This window comes from Artemia sp. Qi Xiang Cuo, chromosome 3 (assembly GCF_049724085.1).
Source record: "Artemia sp. Qi Xiang Cuo chromosome 3, ASM4972408v1, whole genome shotgun sequence".
In the NCBI taxonomy this organism is placed as follows: Eukaryota; Metazoa; Arthropoda; class Branchiopoda; order Anostraca; family Artemiidae; genus Artemia; species Artemia sp. Qi Xiang Cuo.
Window position 1 is genome coordinate 23,328,733 of NC_142796.1, and position 19,951 is coordinate 23,348,683.

At 36.2% G+C, this 19,951-nt stretch overlaps 1 protein-coding gene across 1 annotated transcript in view; it reads left to right on the top strand.

Moving 5' to 3' along the window:
* Cul3 (cullin 3) overlaps window positions 1–19,951 on the top strand; it is a 200,815-nt gene that overhangs the window by 20,497 nt on the left and 160,367 nt on the right. The window contains exon 2 of the mRNA XM_089086847.1: window positions 10,034–10,125. Coding sequence (XP_088942973.1) covers window positions 10,066–10,125 — 60 coding nt within the window. The 5' untranslated portion in view covers window positions 10,034–10,065. The remainder of the gene's footprint in view (window positions 1–10,033; window positions 10,126–19,951) is intronic.

Below are 19,951 nucleotides of genomic sequence, written 5' to 3' on the forward strand. Positions count from 1 at the left end.
CACAGGATTTGTCATTGGAAAAGGGAATTATGTTCGTATCTGGTTGTGTAACAAAATAGTAAGGGTATAAATGTAAAACTTCTGTGGGTCATGTGAGGTATCTTGAACTAAATAAATATCCACTGTGTGCATTATGGTTATATGGAAGGAGGAATAAAATTTGAAAAATAATTATTTAGAGAAAAAACGTAAGGATGATTGATAAAATATTACGGTTATTTTGGGGCAAATTATTTGGCAATATAAAATTATGCAGTTTTTTGACTGTTTAAACACATGATTTATCACTAAGAAAGGAGGGAATGTTTCAAACCACATGTGTTCCAAAAGACTAAGGGTGTCAATGCGAAACGCTAGTGAATGTTGAGGGGTATTTCTTAACTAAATCAAAGGGCACTATGGACAAATGGCTTATAAAAAAGGCGTATATGTAATATCTTAGGAACAGCTAAGGGTTTTAACTTGAAACTTTCAGGCCCCCTATTGCTGCTTCTTTAGCAACGGCTGCGACCATTCATTAATTTGACTGCAACTACTTGCGACTGTGACCACTTCCAATTGCGACTGCTTTCAGGCAATTTTAAAAAGGTTTTTTATCAACACCAGAGCATATTATTTGCATGTGGGTTGTTAAAAATTTCTATCAGCAATAGCCTTAGAAGAGCCAAGGGTATTAAGGTGAAACCCTCTGGGCTTGTTGAAAGGGATGTCGAAAAGTAATTGAGGGGAAGGGGGCTAAATACCAGACAACTAAAATTCATATATCAGTTATGCCTCGCCCCCAACAGACCCTGGGGCAAGAATGAAATTATGCAACTTATCGATTGTTTCCATGTAGTATTTATGATTTAGAAGGGGGTGAGGAGGGCTATATCCTGGGTTAACAAAAAAAAGGATGAAGACATTACGGTGAAACTTCATGACGTTTTGACCATTATGAACAAAATGGCTAATTTTGATCAAATATCTTTGGAAGAAGAGTAGTGAAAACGGGCTCGGGAGGGAAATGGATTGGTATCAATCCCTTTAATTCTTATAAAAAGCACTAAAACTTTCAATTTTCAGCTGAATGAGCACCTTCCAAAGTTTCTACGACAACTTCTTCCATGTCAAAAAGATTACTAAATTGAAACTTTATTGCTCTTTACTTATATTGCGTTTCAAAATTTTTATTGAAAACCGCCAACAATATCTTCATTTCAACACAAAATCTAAAGAGGGCTAATTAAATTGTGATAAAATAATTTTTTCTTGTACACAAAAACTGATCACAGTGAGTGGAGAGAAATAACACACCCTATAGCCGCACAGTATCTGAACCCCAGCCGCACAGTCACAGGTACAGAGACAACCCTCTCCACAATACAAATTTTTGTTTGGTTTTCTTATTCTTAGGTTTATTGTTTTACATTGAACAAACTGCTTTAATAACGTGTTATTTTTTATAAGCAATTGATTCTAAATTCAATAAACATTTTAATGTTTGATAACAAAGTTCAAAACTATCAATATTCTTAAGAAATATCCGTAAAAATATCATAAAAAAAAGTTTTAATCTAGCTCGTTACTTTCAGTTGAAAAAAACTTGTTTTTAAATTGAATTTCTGATTGTTTTTTTTAATAACGCCAGGATACCTGGCCCCCTCCACGGAAAAATCCCCCTTCCCACAAAAATATCCTCAGGGAAATTCAGTCGTGGCAAAAACTTACCCCGAGCAATTAATCATAGCACCTCAACACCTAAAATTGAATCAGTAAAGAAGAAGCAAGACATAAAGGAATTTTGTGTAGGAATTATGACAAATTCACCAAGTGTAAAATTTCCCCAGAAAAGTTCACCCCCCTGGAAACTTCCCTCTCCATGGACATTTCTCCCCGTGTAACATCCTCCCAGCAGAAAATTTCTTCCCTCCCAACCCGAAGAATGTATCCATATTCCCAATAATAAATAAAGCAATGGGTAAATTTTATAACTTAAAAACCTTTCCCCAGGGGCTGTAGGGGGTCATTTTATCTCTTAAGACATAGTTATTGGGCCTTTCAACTATGCTGAAGAAAAAATCCTTCACGAAATTTTGATCGGACGATTTTGGGAAAAACTTGACGTGGGAGGGGGCCTAGTTCCCTCCAATTTTTTGGTCACTTAAAAAGGGCACTATAATCATTTATTTTCATTATAATGAACCCTCTCTCGACGGTCTGTGCCAACTGGATCAATACGATCACCCATGAAAAAAAAAACAAGTAAACACGCATCCGGGATCTTTCTTCTAGCAAACTTACGAAATTTAACATTTTTGCAGATATGAGCTTGAAACCTCTACAGTCAGGTTCTTTGATACGCTGAATCTGATGGTGTCTGATTTTCATTAGAATTCTATGACTTCGAGGGGGCTTTCCACCTTTTTTTGAAAATCAGACAAATTTTCCCAGGCTCGTAGCTTTTGATGGGTCAAACTAAACTTAATGAAACATTTTTGTTTGAAATCAGCATTATCGTCAAAGTCTTTTGATGGATCTGTTGGTATCAAAATTCAGTTTTTTAGAGTATTAAGTAGTACTTAGTATGATCGTTCCGTAAATATTGTTCACTACAGTGAACTATTCGATTACTAACAAAATTCAAATAAAGATGATTGAATTATTCATTGTTTTTTCTGCGTTACCAATAGCACTGCATTCATAAAGTTTTACAGTATCATGACATGCAATTGAAGAACTAGAAAGCGGTTTTTAACTAAAGCAAGGAGTAAGTTTAAAACTTGAAACAAATATAAATACTTTCTATATAAGCGGGACTGCCGCCTTCTCAACACTTTGCTTATTAAACATAGGTATTTTTAGTGCTTTGAAAAATCTTATCTTTCCAATTGCAAATTTTCTTGAAAATTTGGAAAAAAGGCCAAACTTCACAGTAAAGAGTAAGGAGTTAAGGAGGAGACAGATCGTCTTTTCAAATAGGTTTCAAATCTGTTTCTTGCTTTCAGTTGAAACGCTCTTTTCTTATCTAACTTCTGATTGTTTTCCAAATCATACCCAGGCCTAACCAAGATATAATTTGAGGCACCTGTTCCTTAAATCCCTGGTTAATTGTTTTTAAAATGTGTAAATCCATAATTGTACGTGTATTAGTACCATCCTACGTTTAAATTTTCAATTTCAATTTTGGATAAAATTTGAATATAGGCTACTTAAAGAATTAGCGATGAATAGTAATTTTGGTAAAAAGTCCTCGTTAATGTTACTACAAAATAATTTCGGTTGGAAGAACAAAAGTATCATTATTTGTGTGGATGGAAATTCTATGAGAATTTTGATCTTCTACATAACTGAAGCCATTACAACCTCTAAAATAGGATTTTCTTACCAGTAAATACGTTACCTAAATTTTTTTAAATACATTCAAGTGCTTCATAGAACTAGAAAAGAAAATACCTCCAACTAAAATTTCCGAATACTGCAGTGTTTGCAACACTAAAAAGATTTCCTGGCGGGGCTGATGATAAACCGCCTTTCTATCTACCCCTGTGCTGGTAGAAATAGGAATGTAACATTTTAGCTGTATAGTGAAACAATTTGATTAATTCCTCCTCCTCCTACCTCTTTCAACATTTATCCGAAGCCTCGTGTACAGTAAGCGGTTTGTCCATTAAAATGTACTTTTTTAGAAATCTATCCCACCCCCACCTAAACACAGACTCACCCCCCTCATTATAGCTGATCCGCAATTACGGATCGCCAAACGCGTAGCCTAACTGTATTACAAATAAAGCGAATCGGCTTGGTTGAATCCTGTACTGCCACCGTGTGGCATTGCTTCTTTTACAACTGGAAAGCCTAAAACATAGTTATTCATACTTTTAAATCAATTAGCTTCTCAGAATTTTAAATTGATCGAAAATTCATCCTCTTTGGGGTAAGATTGTAGTTTTGTGCCCTAAAACAGCAAGAAAACAAAACTTTCCCCTGGTCCAATCTGTATGGTCACTTAAAAAAGAGCTTTAAGTTTACGCTTGAAAGAGCTCCCTTCCAATTATTTTGGACCTTTGGTTTGATACAATCTCCCCTGGGAAAAAAAAAACAAATAAATATGCATCGACGATGTTCCTTTTGGAAATAAAATGCGAAATTACACATTTTGAAGATTGGAGCTTGAAACCTCTACGATAGGGTTCTCTGATATGATGTACCTAATAAAGAGCTTTTCAATAAGATCGCTTGCTTTTTTTAGGGGGGGGAGGGGTTCCTTTTTTCAAAAATCATGCCAATTTTCTCAGATTTTTTGTTTTGGATGGGTAACAATAAACTGAGCAATTGTGTAGCAATTGTCACGAGAATTAAATTTCTAGTTTTGGTGAATATTGGTCCAAGTCACTCTTTATATCCATTTTTTTTTCACAAACTGTTTGATAAGATTCTCTTATGACGAATTTTTTTTTTTTGAACTTGTTCATTTTTTTTAGTTGAATAGGACAATAAAAAGAAAGAGGGTCAATTTGACAGCTGAATAGTAAGTTTAAATTTTGTTTTTCTTTCGATATTCTATTTTCTTTTTCTTAATGTATAACGGATTTAAGTTCGAGGGGAAGAATTGTCCTGTTATGAAAGATGGCCGTTATAAAATAAAAAAGTGGTATCTTTGCAGGCAGGATGATTTTTTAGTATCTCTACTCCTTGTGTAAAGTATTGTAAGGCGTAGGAAATTGCATATAGGCAAGTCTAGAACTGTTATAATCTACAAAAGCAATCTTTCTGTAATTTTGGTTTGAGTTTGATTTTCTTTTAAAATTAAATACATAATAATTAAATATATTATTGATGAAACACATTGATCCTTTTGCTAGGAATCCTTGTGGTATAAAATTCACTGTATTTCATTTCATTTTGCATGCAATTTAGTTGCTCTTTTTATTTGAGAGTTCTTTTCTAAAAGTATTTAAAAATAAGCTTAATCCTGCCAAAATAAAATCCTGAAATATATTCTATGTCACCCAACCACCACTGATATTTTGGCGTTTGCCTCCCCCCCCCCAATGCACATTCACAAATGAATGTGCATTGTCAGTTTAATATACATATACTGATATTTAGTAATCAAAATGTTAATATTATTTGATTTATTAAAGGTATAAAAGTAAAAACATTTCTATTTTTTCAGTAAAGTACAAATTTTGTTCTGGCCTTGGGAAGGCATTGGGGTTTTGCGCCCAACTTATGTTAATTTCTGCTCGTTTTGAGTTTGACTTGGTTAATTATTATAATTTATGATCGTTTTGGGTTTCATGTATTTAACGATGCTGATTCGTGGCAGTTTCAAGCTTGATAGATTATTTGATTTGATTTTTGCTCATTTTTGTTTAATGGAGTTCTTTACTTTTCTTTGAAATACTTATTTTGTGGAAAAAGTTTTTTTAATTAATATTATGAAGAAAGAATTGTTTTCTGACTTCAGACTGTCCAAATACTTTACCCCCCCCCCCCTTATGTGCAAATATATAGCCCAAATTATATATTTCTCATATATTCCGTCATTTGTCTTGCGCTTAGCTGAAAAAAAAAAAAAACAACAACGAAGAAACCGGTTTTACACAGTGTAACTTGAGTGAGTGGCGTATAATACACAAGTACCAAAACTCCTTCCCCCTACAGAAATAAAAAAAAACTCAAATAAAATTCTCAAATTAGGAAAGCCTTATTTTCCTCGGGGGGGGGGGGGTGGATATTTTCTAAATTCAATTCAAACAGTGTCAAAAGAAAAGCACAATGATAAATTGCATAAATGAGAGTGAAAACTGGAATGAAAACTGGAAGGGGCAAGTGGATATTGAGTGGATGGGGTCTGTTGTAAGATTTGATTGGAATGTGAGTTTTCAGGATGGAGGGAATGGCGTATAAGAGCGTGTAAATAAGCAGAACAACGTTGTCAGTTTAGTTTTTGTTCGTGAAGTTTTTTTTTTTTTTTTAAGTAGCAACTGAAGTAGAGTTTATAGAGAATGGTTGAATGGTGAGCGTTATCATAATAACTTTATTTAATGTTTTGTATTTTTGCATATATCGCGTATATTATTTGTGGAAAATAAAGTTATGATAATGGAATAGTTTTTTGTACTGTTTTTTTTTTAGATAATGATGATTAGTTTTTCTTAAATGATTATTGTTTTTTATTATTCCTCTTTTTGAGAGCGAAGGGATTTTTTCTTCTTGTTTGGGAGCCATGACAGACCACCATTTAGAAAAGATTTGAAATAGTAAGAAAGGCCACCGTGAGAAGGACTTCCTGTGGTGGGAGGAAGTCTTTTATTACAGAAAAGGCAATTTTTTTTATGGATTGTTTCTTTTTTGTAGTATATGGTTGTTTGAAGTGTGTCCGGCTCGGCCACTATTTAGTCTTTTTTTAAAGGAGCTTAGGTGACGTCTACAGTTTAAAGTACCGTAAACATTGCATATACATATGCTATTCGAAGTAATAAAATGGTTTTTACACTTTTCCTAGTTTTTAGTCTGTAACTTTTGAATGGGCTGAGCTTTTGTCTCGATTTAAATTGCGTTAGTGTATAACACCATCTTGCTGTTGATTACCTTGCTTAAAAAAAATATCAGTCATAGGGAACATTTTTTTTTTTTTGTTGGGCCAAAGACACCTCAGGGCCAGGGGTGACTTCAGCCCGAACCTTTGTAACCCCTTTTGAAGGTGTTTTCCAACTATATGGGTAATTTAAGTGTTTCTGAGGTGTGGCTTTGGCCCACAAAACAGTCTCTTAAAAAAAATGTCTTCATTGGACATTTTATTCTTCAAATATATAAAAACTAAGTTAGTGATTTGGCACTTTTGAGAAATCACGGATCTGATGTGCTAGGCTGGGCGTAGTTCGGTTAAATATTCAAGAAACTCACTATTGGAAAGCCTTTAAAATCAACTTCAAGACTGAAAAGAACTCAACTTCAAGAACATAAATCCCTCACAATCCCACATAAATCAAATCCCACATAAATCCCTCAGAAATCTGAGAATTCAAACACTAGTGATCTAGATGACGAAAAAATGTTAGAAACAGCAGGTGGGTTTTGTAACTTGAGAAGGTATCAAGGTGTCCATACCAGATCTAATCCACTTCTTCTGGTCTCTTCCACTTCTTCACTCCAGCCATAGCCATTGTTTTTATCTTTAGTCTTTTTTTCTTGGGATCAAGCTGAGTAACTTCTACTGGGAACCTCTCTTCTTCATATTCAAACTGAACAAAATCACCTGGTTTGAAAGGGTTGTAGATCTCAATTCCAGGCTCTGACTTTTCACGTGAAAGCTGAGTCTGTCGCTCTCCTTAATCTTCAGATGAATTTGAGCTTTCTGGTTTCTTGCTTCTATTGGGTGCAATCTTCTTTCCTTTTTGGGCAATAGCTTTGTTTCTCATAGGAATGTATGCACTGTTTCTATTTCTTTTCAGTCTTACTTGATCAGGGTGAATTCCATCCTCAAACATCCCTGTCTCAGCTTCTTCTGTTTCCAGATTATTGTTTCCTGAAGCTTCGCAACGGAAGTCTTCAACAGAGTAGCTTTTGCCAGCAGGAACATCAAGTCGTTTCTTTTTTTTGCGGTCCGTTAGGGGTCTTTGGTCGCGCGCTAGTATGTCAGAAAGCCAATAAATGTCTTATTGATGACAATTGAACCATCTGTTGATGATGCTGTAGGCAAACGACCGAGAACCTTCATTCTGTCCAAAGGTACGATTCCACTTTTAGCAAAGCCAGAGATCAGGTCTTGTGCCCCATTCGCATCCATCAGCGACTCTATCAGCTCCATTAAAAGCCTAGGAAAATGCTCTTTAGGCAACGAAACTTCTTTTCGACCTTCACCACGTGTCTTGAATCTTGTCAGGATCTGCCTCCACTTCACTTTCATAGGCCGAAAGAAAGCCACATGGAACGGCTGAGTAAAATGAGTGGAGTTTGGGATCAACGCTACAAAGCTAATGTTTTCTTGTTCACACTGTCTAAAAATGTTTACATCGAAATGTGAAGACAAATCGTTGCCGATTACCACCTTTTTCCCAGGAAGCTTCTTCAACTGGGGCAACAGGCTGAGTGTGAACCAGTCATGAAAGGAAGCAGCCTCAAACCAGCCAGATTTGGATCTGTTGAATCTACAACCTTTGGGCCCTCCTTCGACCCAAGTATTCCAAAATTTCTCGTTTCGTACACCACATAAGGAGGCAGCACTTCCCCTGCTGTGTTACCAGCAAACATTACGGAAATGGCAGATTTTATCGACTTCAGTATTCTCTCAGGGTACTTACTGCCACGTTTCGTCACTAATATTTTATTACCTGGGTCATCTTTAAGGTTAGTATCGTCAAAGTTCCACACATTCTCAGGTGGTACTCCATCAATTTCCCGCTGTAGATGATCGAAGTATTTGTTAACTGCTTCTGGTCCAATAGCTGCTCTAGATCGTTTGATATTGCTGGCGAATCTCTCACTTAGAACTCTGCTCCTTGAAAGAAACAACCGGAACCAGTCATTCCCAGGAAGGTTGTTTGAGAATTTCACTATAGTTCGTCCATGACTGTTGATATAAGAGTGAACCAACTCCTTCAATTCAAATCTATCCAATAAGAAACCAAACTCGGACAATTTAATTGCAGCGTTTGCTATCAAGCCCTCTGCCTCCTCACTCAATACTGTGATCTCGCCTGGTCTAAGAGGGTGAGACTTTTTCAGTTTGTTTTTCAAAGTGCTTCTGGGTATTTGTGATGTCTCCTCTGCCTCTCTTTGTGTCATTCAACCACTTCTGATAGCTGATAGTGCATCTCGTAATGTTTTGTCAGTCACTATAGTCCCTGTACGCCCGGGCACCAGGTTTTCTCATATATGTTCTCGGCATCTTGTGTTTGGTACCTGTCTCATTTGTTTGGCACCTGCAAAAAATAAAGTTAGTTTCCACTGATCATGAAAAACAGTAGTCGAATCGCCTTCTTTCTACTAAAATATGTGGGTCAATTTCACCACATATTTTTTTGGGTCCGGTTTCTGGGAAATTCGATGTGGAGCTGCTCCTTGGTGGCATCGAAGAGAATGCGATACGGCGTTGTAGTCTCTGTTGATTTCTCCGTGTATCTGTAAAAGAAGCAACTTTAAATCTTTTACCTAGTGCTTGTTACCAGAGAAATTTTCAGAGAGTTTAAAAACTACAGGAAAATCTTCAGTACATATACTTATTTTTCAGAGGCGTACTTCACAAGCTGTTATTCAGTGTGTAATCTTATTCTCTTCCATAATAGTTTTTGTTCAACCTGTGAAAAAAGGAAGGTATAATAAACGGCAATCCTTGAACATTCTTTTTCCAGGTTTGGGTCAACGTCACACACGTTTTACGTTTAAATCTACGTTTACGTTTTACGGTAAATCTTTTGTTAAAGTTGACGTCACTGAGAGAAGCGGAGGGGGTTTATTTAAAAAAAAATCTTAAAAGAGAGAAACACAATCATAATGCAGTGATCTGCTTGATGATTGTGTAAAATAAACAATTATAAACAATTGATGACTTAAAAGACTTGTAAAAAAAAAAAAAAAAAAAAAAAAAAAAAGACTTGTATCACAAACTAAAATAAAGAATATAATTGAAAACTTGAGAAATAAAAATAAACCTAGGATTAAAAACTCGTCACATAGCAAGAATAAATGTAAATAAAACATCAATAAATAAAGTGGCAATAATTATTGTTCTTAAGGTTACAGAAAATCAGGAGATTTGTATCTGCTTTACGAAGATCACTGTCTGCATGAAAGAAGTTTATAAGTTGCTCTATGATAAAGGGGATGAAACTCTTTCGGAACCCTTCTGTAACAAGATAGATTGACGGGAAAGTTGGGGCAACTGAAGAGGTTAAGTAGGGGAGATGGAGTTTAGCAGAGGTATGAAAATGAGGGAAAATGTCTTCAGTTGGTCTTTGCTGGATGTTTACGTAAAAGGATATTATACCATTATTGAGTCGAACTAAGTATTTTGTCTGCATATTATTTCTATTTCTTTTTTTAGGTTTCGTGGATCAGGCCTAACACGGTATAACCATGAATAGAAACAACTGTCCCCCTCGTAGGGAGGCTAAAATGAGAATCCGAGCCTTTCCTGTGAGTATTCCTTTTTCTAAAAATTAAGCTTCATTTTTATTTGTAATTTTGAAGTTCTCTATAGCTATTTTTGATTCCAAAACTGAAAACAGTTTTTTTTTTTTTTTTTAATGAAAAATATGCTTGAAGTCAGTGAAATCTTGAAGTCACTTGAATGTGTTGATTCATTGTTACGTTTCCGCAATTAATGTAGAAAAGCAGCTATGGCTTTGTCCCTTTCAAAATCATTTACTTGGAAATAATATTGTGGATTAATATATTTTTCTTAAAATATATCTTGTCTTTCGTATTTTGAGACAGTAGTCTTACTTTTGAGGTAAAGTCCTTTAGGGCCATTTTGTCTATCTTTTTCTTCCTCTGTTGTCTTCTTTCTTCGTACTATGTCTCAATGTGCATTTTCATAAAAACCGAGATGTCACACTACTGCTAATATTACTCCTAGTAAGTTATCACAGTTTTCATGGTATACACAACTCCCCTGCCACACTATTCAAGATTTCGAAATTTAAACCCTCCAAAGAAGATCCAACTTCAATTGGAGTTTTTTTATAACCTCTTGCAACCCTATTTGATGATGTGTAGCTGGTAATTCAGCTTGATCCTAGCTGGGTTACCAAAAAGTGTACATTTTGGCTATCACCCTTGATGCATATAGCGCGTTCTAAGTATTTTAAATTCTTTTCTTTTACTACAGGTTTATTTTTTTGTGGGGTGGACCCAAATAGGGAAGAGGCTCAGGCTTCAATGGTCGATTGCATCCAATGAAAATTATTCTTTAGATCCCTCTGCCTTTCCAATTTCAAGTAAAAAAAAGAAAAATGTAGGAAAACGGGTATAATATTTCAAGCAAACAATGGATTTTTTTTATAATAATAATAAGGGTCAGGATGTTTTGGCTTCATCCTCAGAAGCCTTTATTAAAAACCAGATAAAATAATAATAATAAAAGCATAAAATGACAAAACAAAAACACAAGCCAAATAAAGGAAAAAAAAATTTATAAGGTAGTGAGTTTTTTTCCTTTTCTTTATATATTCTCTTTAATTTGGTTTAGTCTTTTTTCTCATTGGTAAAAACTTCTGAACATGAAGCCGAAATATTCGGTACTTTATTATTAATAATTAAAAAAACTTTCCGAAGAATAAGTTTTTCAAAGAAAAGTAAAGGCCATTTTAAACTTACTGAAAACCAATTTTATGACATATATTTTCTTTTGTACTTAATATTCAGAATAAACATTAAAATTATAGTAATATTTTGAACTGATGAGCTTTCAACACTTAATATCAGTTTATTTAGTCACAACATCAAATATTCAGTTTAATTTATTAGCTCTTTTTAAAGTTGTCAAAGACGAATATAGTTTCCCTACAAACAAGTGTTTGGATACTGCCTCCTTTCCTAACTGTAAATAAAAACCAAAAGCCTACTGCGTCATTGGCGCTTAACTGAAAAAGGATTATATTACAAATATTTTCTTTTAAAGTTCTTACAGTATTGAAAATAAAAATACAATTAAATTTAAACAAATTCTTGGACTGATGGATATTTCAACAATTAGTATCATTATGCATCAAATATTCATTTTGATGTTGTTTATGCCTTCCAAGACTGTTTAAGACGCATATAGTTTTCAGTAAAGCGCCAATGACGCGGTAGGTTTTAGACTTTTACAGTGAGAAGAGGTCATACCCTAACTCTCGTTTGTAGTTATGTTTGTTCGTTTCAAGCTTGATTTGCGTACTCAATTTAAGTTTCACTCGTTTTAAGATACATTTATTAATTTATAATAATATCGATTGTGTTTTTATTTTTATTGATTGTTTATCCAATTTCTGTTCGTATTAAGTTTCATTTACACTTCAATAGGAAAATATTTTTTTTCGTCTTAAGCTTGATTTTCATATTCAATATAAACATTACTCGCTTTAAGATCTATTTATTCATTTATATTATTACTTTTTGTATATTGGTGTATGACTCCTTATTTGATTTCTGTTTGTTTTGGTTTTCACTTGTGTACTGATAGTAGTTTTTAGTGGTTTTGAGTTAAAGTTTTAGCATGTATTTGTACCTGTTGGGCTTAAAATTAAGGTGGCCTCTATCTTCCTTTGAAAAGCTTTTGTTTAGGAAAGTTTTTTTAATTAATTTTTGTTCGTTTTTGATTGTAAAAAATTACAAGTTTTTAAAAATTCTTTATTTCAAAATCAAACTTTAAAAAAAATCAAATATTCATGAAAGTATCAAAATTCATCAAAATGGTCACCTGAAATTTTTATTGGATGGGTTTATCCATCCGATACACCCAAGGGCGTGGTGGGTGGGAGGGGCTAGTTGCCCTCTGATCTTTTTTCACTCTGAGAAAATGAACTACAACTTTTAATTTCTTCAAATGATCCGTCTCTGAATTTTATACGAGCATACCTTCCATAAGAACCATATATGTCCCCAGAGCAATACTTACAACGCCTGCCCGGCCCTGGTGGGGTCGACATAGGAGTTTTTCTTGTTTGATCTTTGAACTATTTTTAACAAAATTACCATACTCAAAGGAGTTTTTGTTATGTGACATTTGTACCATTTTTAACAAAATGTCTACCACCAACTTATTATCTGATTTATTTGGGGAAAAAAAGTTGGGGGGGCAGTTGCCATCTGATAACTTTTGACTCTTAAGAAAGGCGCTAGAACTCTCGATTTCCAATCGAATGATCCCCCTTTGAAGTTTATACGACTACCCTTTCCGTATGAAGGGCCTCTGGGAAAAAATAAATGGAATGTGGGGGGAGGCTAGCTGCCTTCCAATCACTTTTGACTCCTAAAAAGTGAATTACAACTTTCAATTTCCAATCAAATGAGTCCTGTATGAAGTATATACGAGCTTTCCTTCCATAACAACCATATATGCCCCCAGGGCATAACTTACAACGCCTACCCCCGGGCCCTGGGGGGGCTCTGTCGACACCGGAGTTTTTGTTATCAGAACTTTGAAGTATTTTAACAAAATGTCTATTTCAAAATTTTTATCTGATGCATTTAGGGCGTGGAGAAGGGGGGGGGGGCTACTTGCCCTCCGATTTATTTTGACTCTTAAAAAGTGAACCAGAACGTTCAATTTCAAATCAAATGAGCCCTCTCCGAAGGTTATACGATCACCCCTTCCATAAGAACTATATATGCCCCTAGAACATTACTCGTAACGCCTGCCTCCGGACCCTGACGGTTTCTGTCGACACAGTAATTTTTCTTATCTGACCTTTGAACTATTTTTAATGAAATGGATATTATAAAAATTTTATCGGATGGGCTTGGGGACGCCTTGTATAAAAACCTTATATACCTTAGGCATAACTTGAAACCCTTGCCCTGAGGGTTGTGGGGGAGTGTCCTCCTCAAGAATATATTTTCTATCTGGAAATAAACTACGCTGAACAAAATGGCTATCTCAAAATTTTGATTGGATATGTTTGGGGAAATGATGGTCGTGGAGGGGGACTAGTTGCCCTCCAATCACTTTCGAATAGTAAAAAAGGCACTAGCCCTTTGAATTTCCAACCGAATGAGTCTCTTTTGAAGTTTCCACTAACACGCCTTCTATAAAAACTCTATATGCCCCCAGGGCATAACATAAAACCCTTGCCCTGAGGGTTGTGGGGGAGTGTCCTCAAAAACATATTTTCTATCTGGAAATCAACTACGCTGAACAAAATGGCTATCTCAAAATTTTGATTGGATGTGTCTCGGGGAATGATGGTTGGGGGGTGGCTAGTTGCCCTCCAATAACTTTGATTATTAAAAAGGGTGCTAGCCCTTTGAATTTCCAATCGAATGAGCCTTTTTTGAAGTGTCTACGACAACGCTTTCTATAAAAAACCTTATATGCACCCAGGTCATAACTTAAAACCCTTGCCCTGAGCGTCGTGGGGGAGTGTCCTCCTCAAAAACAAATTTTCTATCTTGAAATAAACTACGCTGAACATAATGGCCACTTCAAAATTTGATTGGATGTGTTTGGGGGAATGACGGGCGTGGGGGGGGGCTAGTTGCCCTCCAATTACTTTCGACTATTAGAAAGGACACTAGAACTCTCGATTTCCAATTGAATGAGCCCCCTTTGAAGTTTCTACGACAACGCCTTCTATAAAAACCTTATATGCCTCCAGGGCATAACTTAAAACCCTTGCCCTGAGCGTTGTGGGGGATTGTCCTCCTCAAAAATATATTTTTTGTCTGGAAATCAACTATGCTGAACAAAATGGCTATCTCCAAATTTTTATTGGATGTGTTTGGGGGAATGATGGGCGTGAGGTGGGGGGGGGGGCGAGTTGCCCTCCAATCACTTTTGACTATTAAAAGGCCATTAGAACTCTCGATTTCCAATCAAATGAGCCCCCTTTGAAGTTTCTACGACAACGCCTTATATAAAAACCTTATATGCCCCCAGAGCAAAACTTAAAACCCTTGCACTGAGGGTTGTGGGGGAGTGTCCTCCTCAAAATATCTTTTTTATCTGGAAATCAACTACGCTGAACAAAATGGCTATCTCAAAATTTTTATTGGATGTGTTTGGCGGAATGATGGACGTGGGGGGGCTGTTGCCCTCCAATCACTTTCGACTATTAAAAAGGGCACTAGCCCTTTGAATTTCCAATCGAATGATTCTTTTTTGAAGTTTCTACGACAACGCCTTCTATAAAAACCTTGTATGCCCTCTGGGCATAACTTAAAACCCTTGCTCTGAGGGTTGTGGGGGAGTGTCCTCCTCAAAAACATATTTTCTACCTGGAAATCAACCACGCTGAACAAAATGGCTATCTCAAAATGTTGATTGGATGCGTTTGGGGGAATGATGGGCGTGGGGTGGGGGGCTAGTTGCCCTCCAATCACTTTCGACTATTAAAAAGGGCACTAGAACTCTGGATTTCCAATCAAATGACCCCCCTTTGAAGTTTCTACGACAACGTCTTCTATAAAAAAAAACCTTGTATGCCCCCAGGACATAACTTAAAACCCTTGCCCTAAGGGTTTTGGGGGAGTGTCCTCCTCAAAAATAAATTTTCTATCTGGAAATCAACTACGCTGAACAAAATGGCTATCTCAAAACTTTAATTGGATTTATTTGGGGGAATGATGGGCGTGGCGGGGGGCTAGTTGACCTTCAATCGCTTTCGACTATTAAAAAGGGCAATAGCCCTTTGAATTTCCAATCGAATGAGCCTGTTTTGAAGTTTCTACGACACCGCCTTCTTTAAAAACTTTATATGCCCCCAGGGCATAACTTAAAACCCTTGCCCTGAGGGTTGTGGGGGAGTGTCCTCCTCAAAAACATATTTTCTTTCTGGAAATCAACTACGCTGAAGAAAATGGCTGTCTCAAATTTTTGATTGGATGTGTTTGGGGGAATGATGGGCGTGAGGAGTGACTAGTTGCCCTCCAATCACTTTCGACTATTATAAAGGGCACTAGAACTCTCGATTTCCAATCGAATGAGCCCCCTTTGAAGTTTCTACGACGACCCCTTCCATAGGAGGTGCCTCTGGGAAAAAAATAATAAATAAATGATAATGATAAAACATTGGAGCCGTATGGCCTTTACTATAGGCAACGCTATGGCGTTGCCTCTGATTAAAATTTTTCATTTGTGCTTTCTAAAAAAAAAAAAAAAAAAAAAAAAAAACACAGGTTTGGGATAAAACAATAGTTTTATTCATTTTATTGTTTAATATCAAAGATGTATTCAAAACTATTCTCAAACAATTCCTCTAGAAAACATCCAGCATACATTAAAAGTATTATTGGTGTGTGGGAATCGGTGCGATGAAGGTGGTGAGTGAAGTTAGCAGTTGGTTTGATATAGAGTCAGGAGTTAAGCAAGGTGGTGTCCTGTCCCAGTTTTAAGGGATGATTTTGGTGGACTTAGTCCCAAATTCCATTATCAGAGTTTATCTATCGCAGCGTTTGCAGCGATGGATCACTACAAACGCTTTGGGAGAATATGGTATCAAATGGGAACATAAACTCTCCTAAAATTAGATTGCGCTAATGAGTAGAATATTTAGATATTTCGAGTGCTCAGGGGACAAGAATCGGTTTGAAAATTGATGTTACTAAGACTAAGTTACATATATTTGGAATACTTGTGGGTGAAGAGGTGAGTTGGCTAAGGAGAAAATTAATTAAGTGGATAGATCTCTTAGTTGTACAGTACTGTTATTAAAGATGATGGATGCAGTTTAATCTAGAAAGTAGGATAGCCAATGGGCAGGTTGCCCTTTCGTAGCTGAAGAAATTTTGGAAGAATCGAAGACGAGTCTTGAAATTGAGATTTGAATATTTGCAGTCACGGTAATGGCAGTGGTTTAGTATTACTTCGACCGTGGGTGCCATCAAAGGTTGAGAAAGATGTGTTAGACATTTTCTAGAGGATATTATTTTGCACTTGTTTGACTTTCTGTGTATTACAATAAGCTGTAAAGACAATATGATTCGATCCCATTTTCTAGAGCTGTAATGCAAGAAAGGTTAAATGGTTAAAGCACGATTTATTGATGATGTATTGCCAAATAGTGTTTGTTTTGTTCATTCATCTTGGGCCCAACAAACAGCAGGTTGTCGCTGAGTGGGGTGGGGAATGGTCTTAAGAAAAGCTCTAAAGAAAATCGTAATTTCATGGTAGGCGCTAAAGAATGAAGCTTTGAACATATTTGGAGTGGAGGACGAGCGTCTGCAGTTGTGTTGGCCTCAGGTGACCTGACAATGCAGTTTGCTGTTAGCAGTACTAGTAGTAATATCTTCCTCGACTTTTGAAGTATCTACGTGTTAGAGGCTTTGCTAAAAAATATAAATACCAGGACTTCTGTATCTTAGTTCTGTTTGTATCGTTCTTCTTCATCAAGCTTTATTTTAGTTATGAAAAAAAACTAGGATATAGGATTTTTATATTGATTTTAAATATATAAGTTTAATCAAATTTAGTTTTACCCATCAAAAGTTACAAGCCTGAGAAAAATTGCCTTATTTTCAAAAAAGGGGAAACATCCCCCAAAAATTAATAAAATCTTGATGAAAATCACACCATCAGATTCAGCATATCAGAGAACTTTACTGCATAGATTTCAAGCTCCTATTTGCAAAAATGTGGTATTTTGTATTTTTTGCCAGAAGAAAGATCACGAATGCGTGTTTGTTTGTTTTTTGTTTCTTTCTTTTCTCCAGGGGTGATCGTATCGACCCAGTGGTCCTAGAGTGTCGCGAGAGGGCTCATTCGAATGGAAATTAAAAGTTTAGTGCCTTTTTTAATTAAAAAAATGCACCAGTGGAAGCCACTGCACCGGAATGCCAATTAAAGTATCCGCCGAAAAATTGAAGAAAGAAATGGATGACTTTGGCTGCCCTCCTGTATTTCCAGCAGAACATGAAAGTATAGAAAAACAGGTTGAACTAAAGAAAAATGTGACTAAAGAAAAATCCAAAGGAAAAAAGAGCGAGGTGACAGCAAAATGTAGCGGTGTTCATCAGCTCAACATCTTAAAATCCTTAGATATAAAAGATGACGAAATAAAGGCCTTTGCTGATCCAAAGCATTGGTTGGAGTATTTTCCGAGCCGTGCTATGGAAGACCTAAAAAAAATGGGCCTACACGTGGACTGGCGTCGGGCTTTTATCACGACGGATGTCAATGACGGATGTTTATTACGACGGATTCTATGATTCATTCGTTAGATGGCAATTCATTCGGCTTAAAGAAAGGGGGAAAATCCTATTTGGAAAAAGAAACACCATTTATTCTCCCAAAGACAAACAGCCGTGTATGGACCACGATAGGGTTTAGCGGAGAAGGTGTCAGGCCACAAGAATACACTGCAATAAAAATTAAAATAATCGGAAATGCACCAGCTAAAATTAAAGGTTTGGGGAAGCTAGCCTTTTTAGTGGCGGCCACTCTTTGTCCAGACACAATATCTGGTCAAACCAGCTGCTGGGTACATCCCAGTATTGATTATATAGCTTTCGAAGAAAAAGCCGGGGATATCCTCATTTCAAACAGACATGCCGCAAATAACATGACCTATCAAGGCTTGACACAAAAGCAAAATCAACTTTCAATCGTCGCTGAGTTGACCGGTCAGGAATTACTGGGCATTACTGTCCAATCTCCTCTAAATCTTCACCAGGTGATGTATGTATCACAAATGCTCAAGATTGATACGACCGCAGGAACTGGTATTGAAATATCTGTGCCTTCGAAGACAAACCGTCCTAATTTGAAGACAAAACCGTTAAAAGAACTAAACCAAGTGTTTAAGTATTTTGAACCAGAAGAGCAAGTTATTTCGAGATCTGGTGATGAATGCGTTGTTGCTCTTTGTGATCAATGGTACCTACAATATACAGAAAATCACTGGAAAATGGTAACAAAGCAAGCAATAGACAGGCTGGATACCTTCCATGAGCAAGTGAAAAACAACCATAAGGCCAAGATAAATGACCGTAGGGACGTTGCATGTTCAAGGAAATATGGATTTGGTTCCAAGTTGCCTTGGGATGAAGAGTGGATGATTGACTCTCTTTCAGATTCCACACTGTATATGGCTTACCACACCGTAAGCCATATAGTCCAAGGAAATTCCTTAGACTGGAAGATCGCAAGAAGGAAAATTAAATCCCATTAAAGCCGAAGAAATGACTCCTGAAGTGTGGGACTATATTTTCTTTAAGGAAGCAGAACTTCCAAAAGACACAAAAATTAGTGAAGAAAAATTCAAAAAAAATGAGAAGGGAGTTTCAATATTGGTATCCTGTGGATCTTCGAGCATCTGGAAAAGACCTCGTCCAAAACAATTTGAACTATTTTCTTTATACGCACACTGCCATATGGTCAAAAGAGCCAGAAAAGTGGCCAAGAGCCATTCGGGCCACTGGACATTTACTTCTAAATAAGAAAAAGATGTCAAAATCTTCTGGTAATTTCATCACATTGTCTGAAGCAGTAGCCAAGTATAGCGCAGATGGTGTTTGGTATGCTTTGGCCGACGTCGGGGACACAATAAATGATTAAGATAATTTCTTAAACCACATTGGCCTGACATCAAATAAAGAAAGAAAAACGAGAAAAATTGGGTTTTTTATAGGCCAATTGAAGATACTGAAAAAACGAAGCGAATATTTCTAGAGGACAAACGCCTCTCTTCTTCAGCGCGAAACGAAACGATGTATCAATAAAATCCAAAAATTAAAAGAATTAAAACCAACTACCTAACAACCATAAAAGCGAGTTATTCACCAATATCCGCAATTTGCACAAAATCCAAAAAATATGAACTGCCATCGACGGATACTAGCGAACAACTGAACAAGGAAAGGAATCAATTCATTCACTCGAAAAACAAAACGAACCAGCAATTAAATAAGTTGGAAAACTATGTCATTTGATTTCGGATTTTAATTAAGGCATTTCTTGCAGACACCCTTTGAGACCTAAGGGGTCTAATCAAACACGTGAACAACCCCTTAGGTCTCAAAGGGTGTCTGCAAGAAATGCCTTAATTAAAATCCGAAATCAAATGACATAGTTTTCCAACTTATTTAATTGCTGGTTCGTTTTGTTTTCGAGTGAATGAATTGATTCCTTTCCTTGTTCAGTTGTTTGCTAGTATCCGTCGATGGCAGTTCATATTTTTTGGATTTTGTGCAAATCGCGGATATTGGCGAATAACTCGCTTTTATGGTTGTTAGGTAGTTGGTTTTAATTCTTATAAATGATTCCAGCTTCGAAGAAAAGACAGCAGAATCGGGCATCTTAAAATTATTTAATTTAATGAAGACC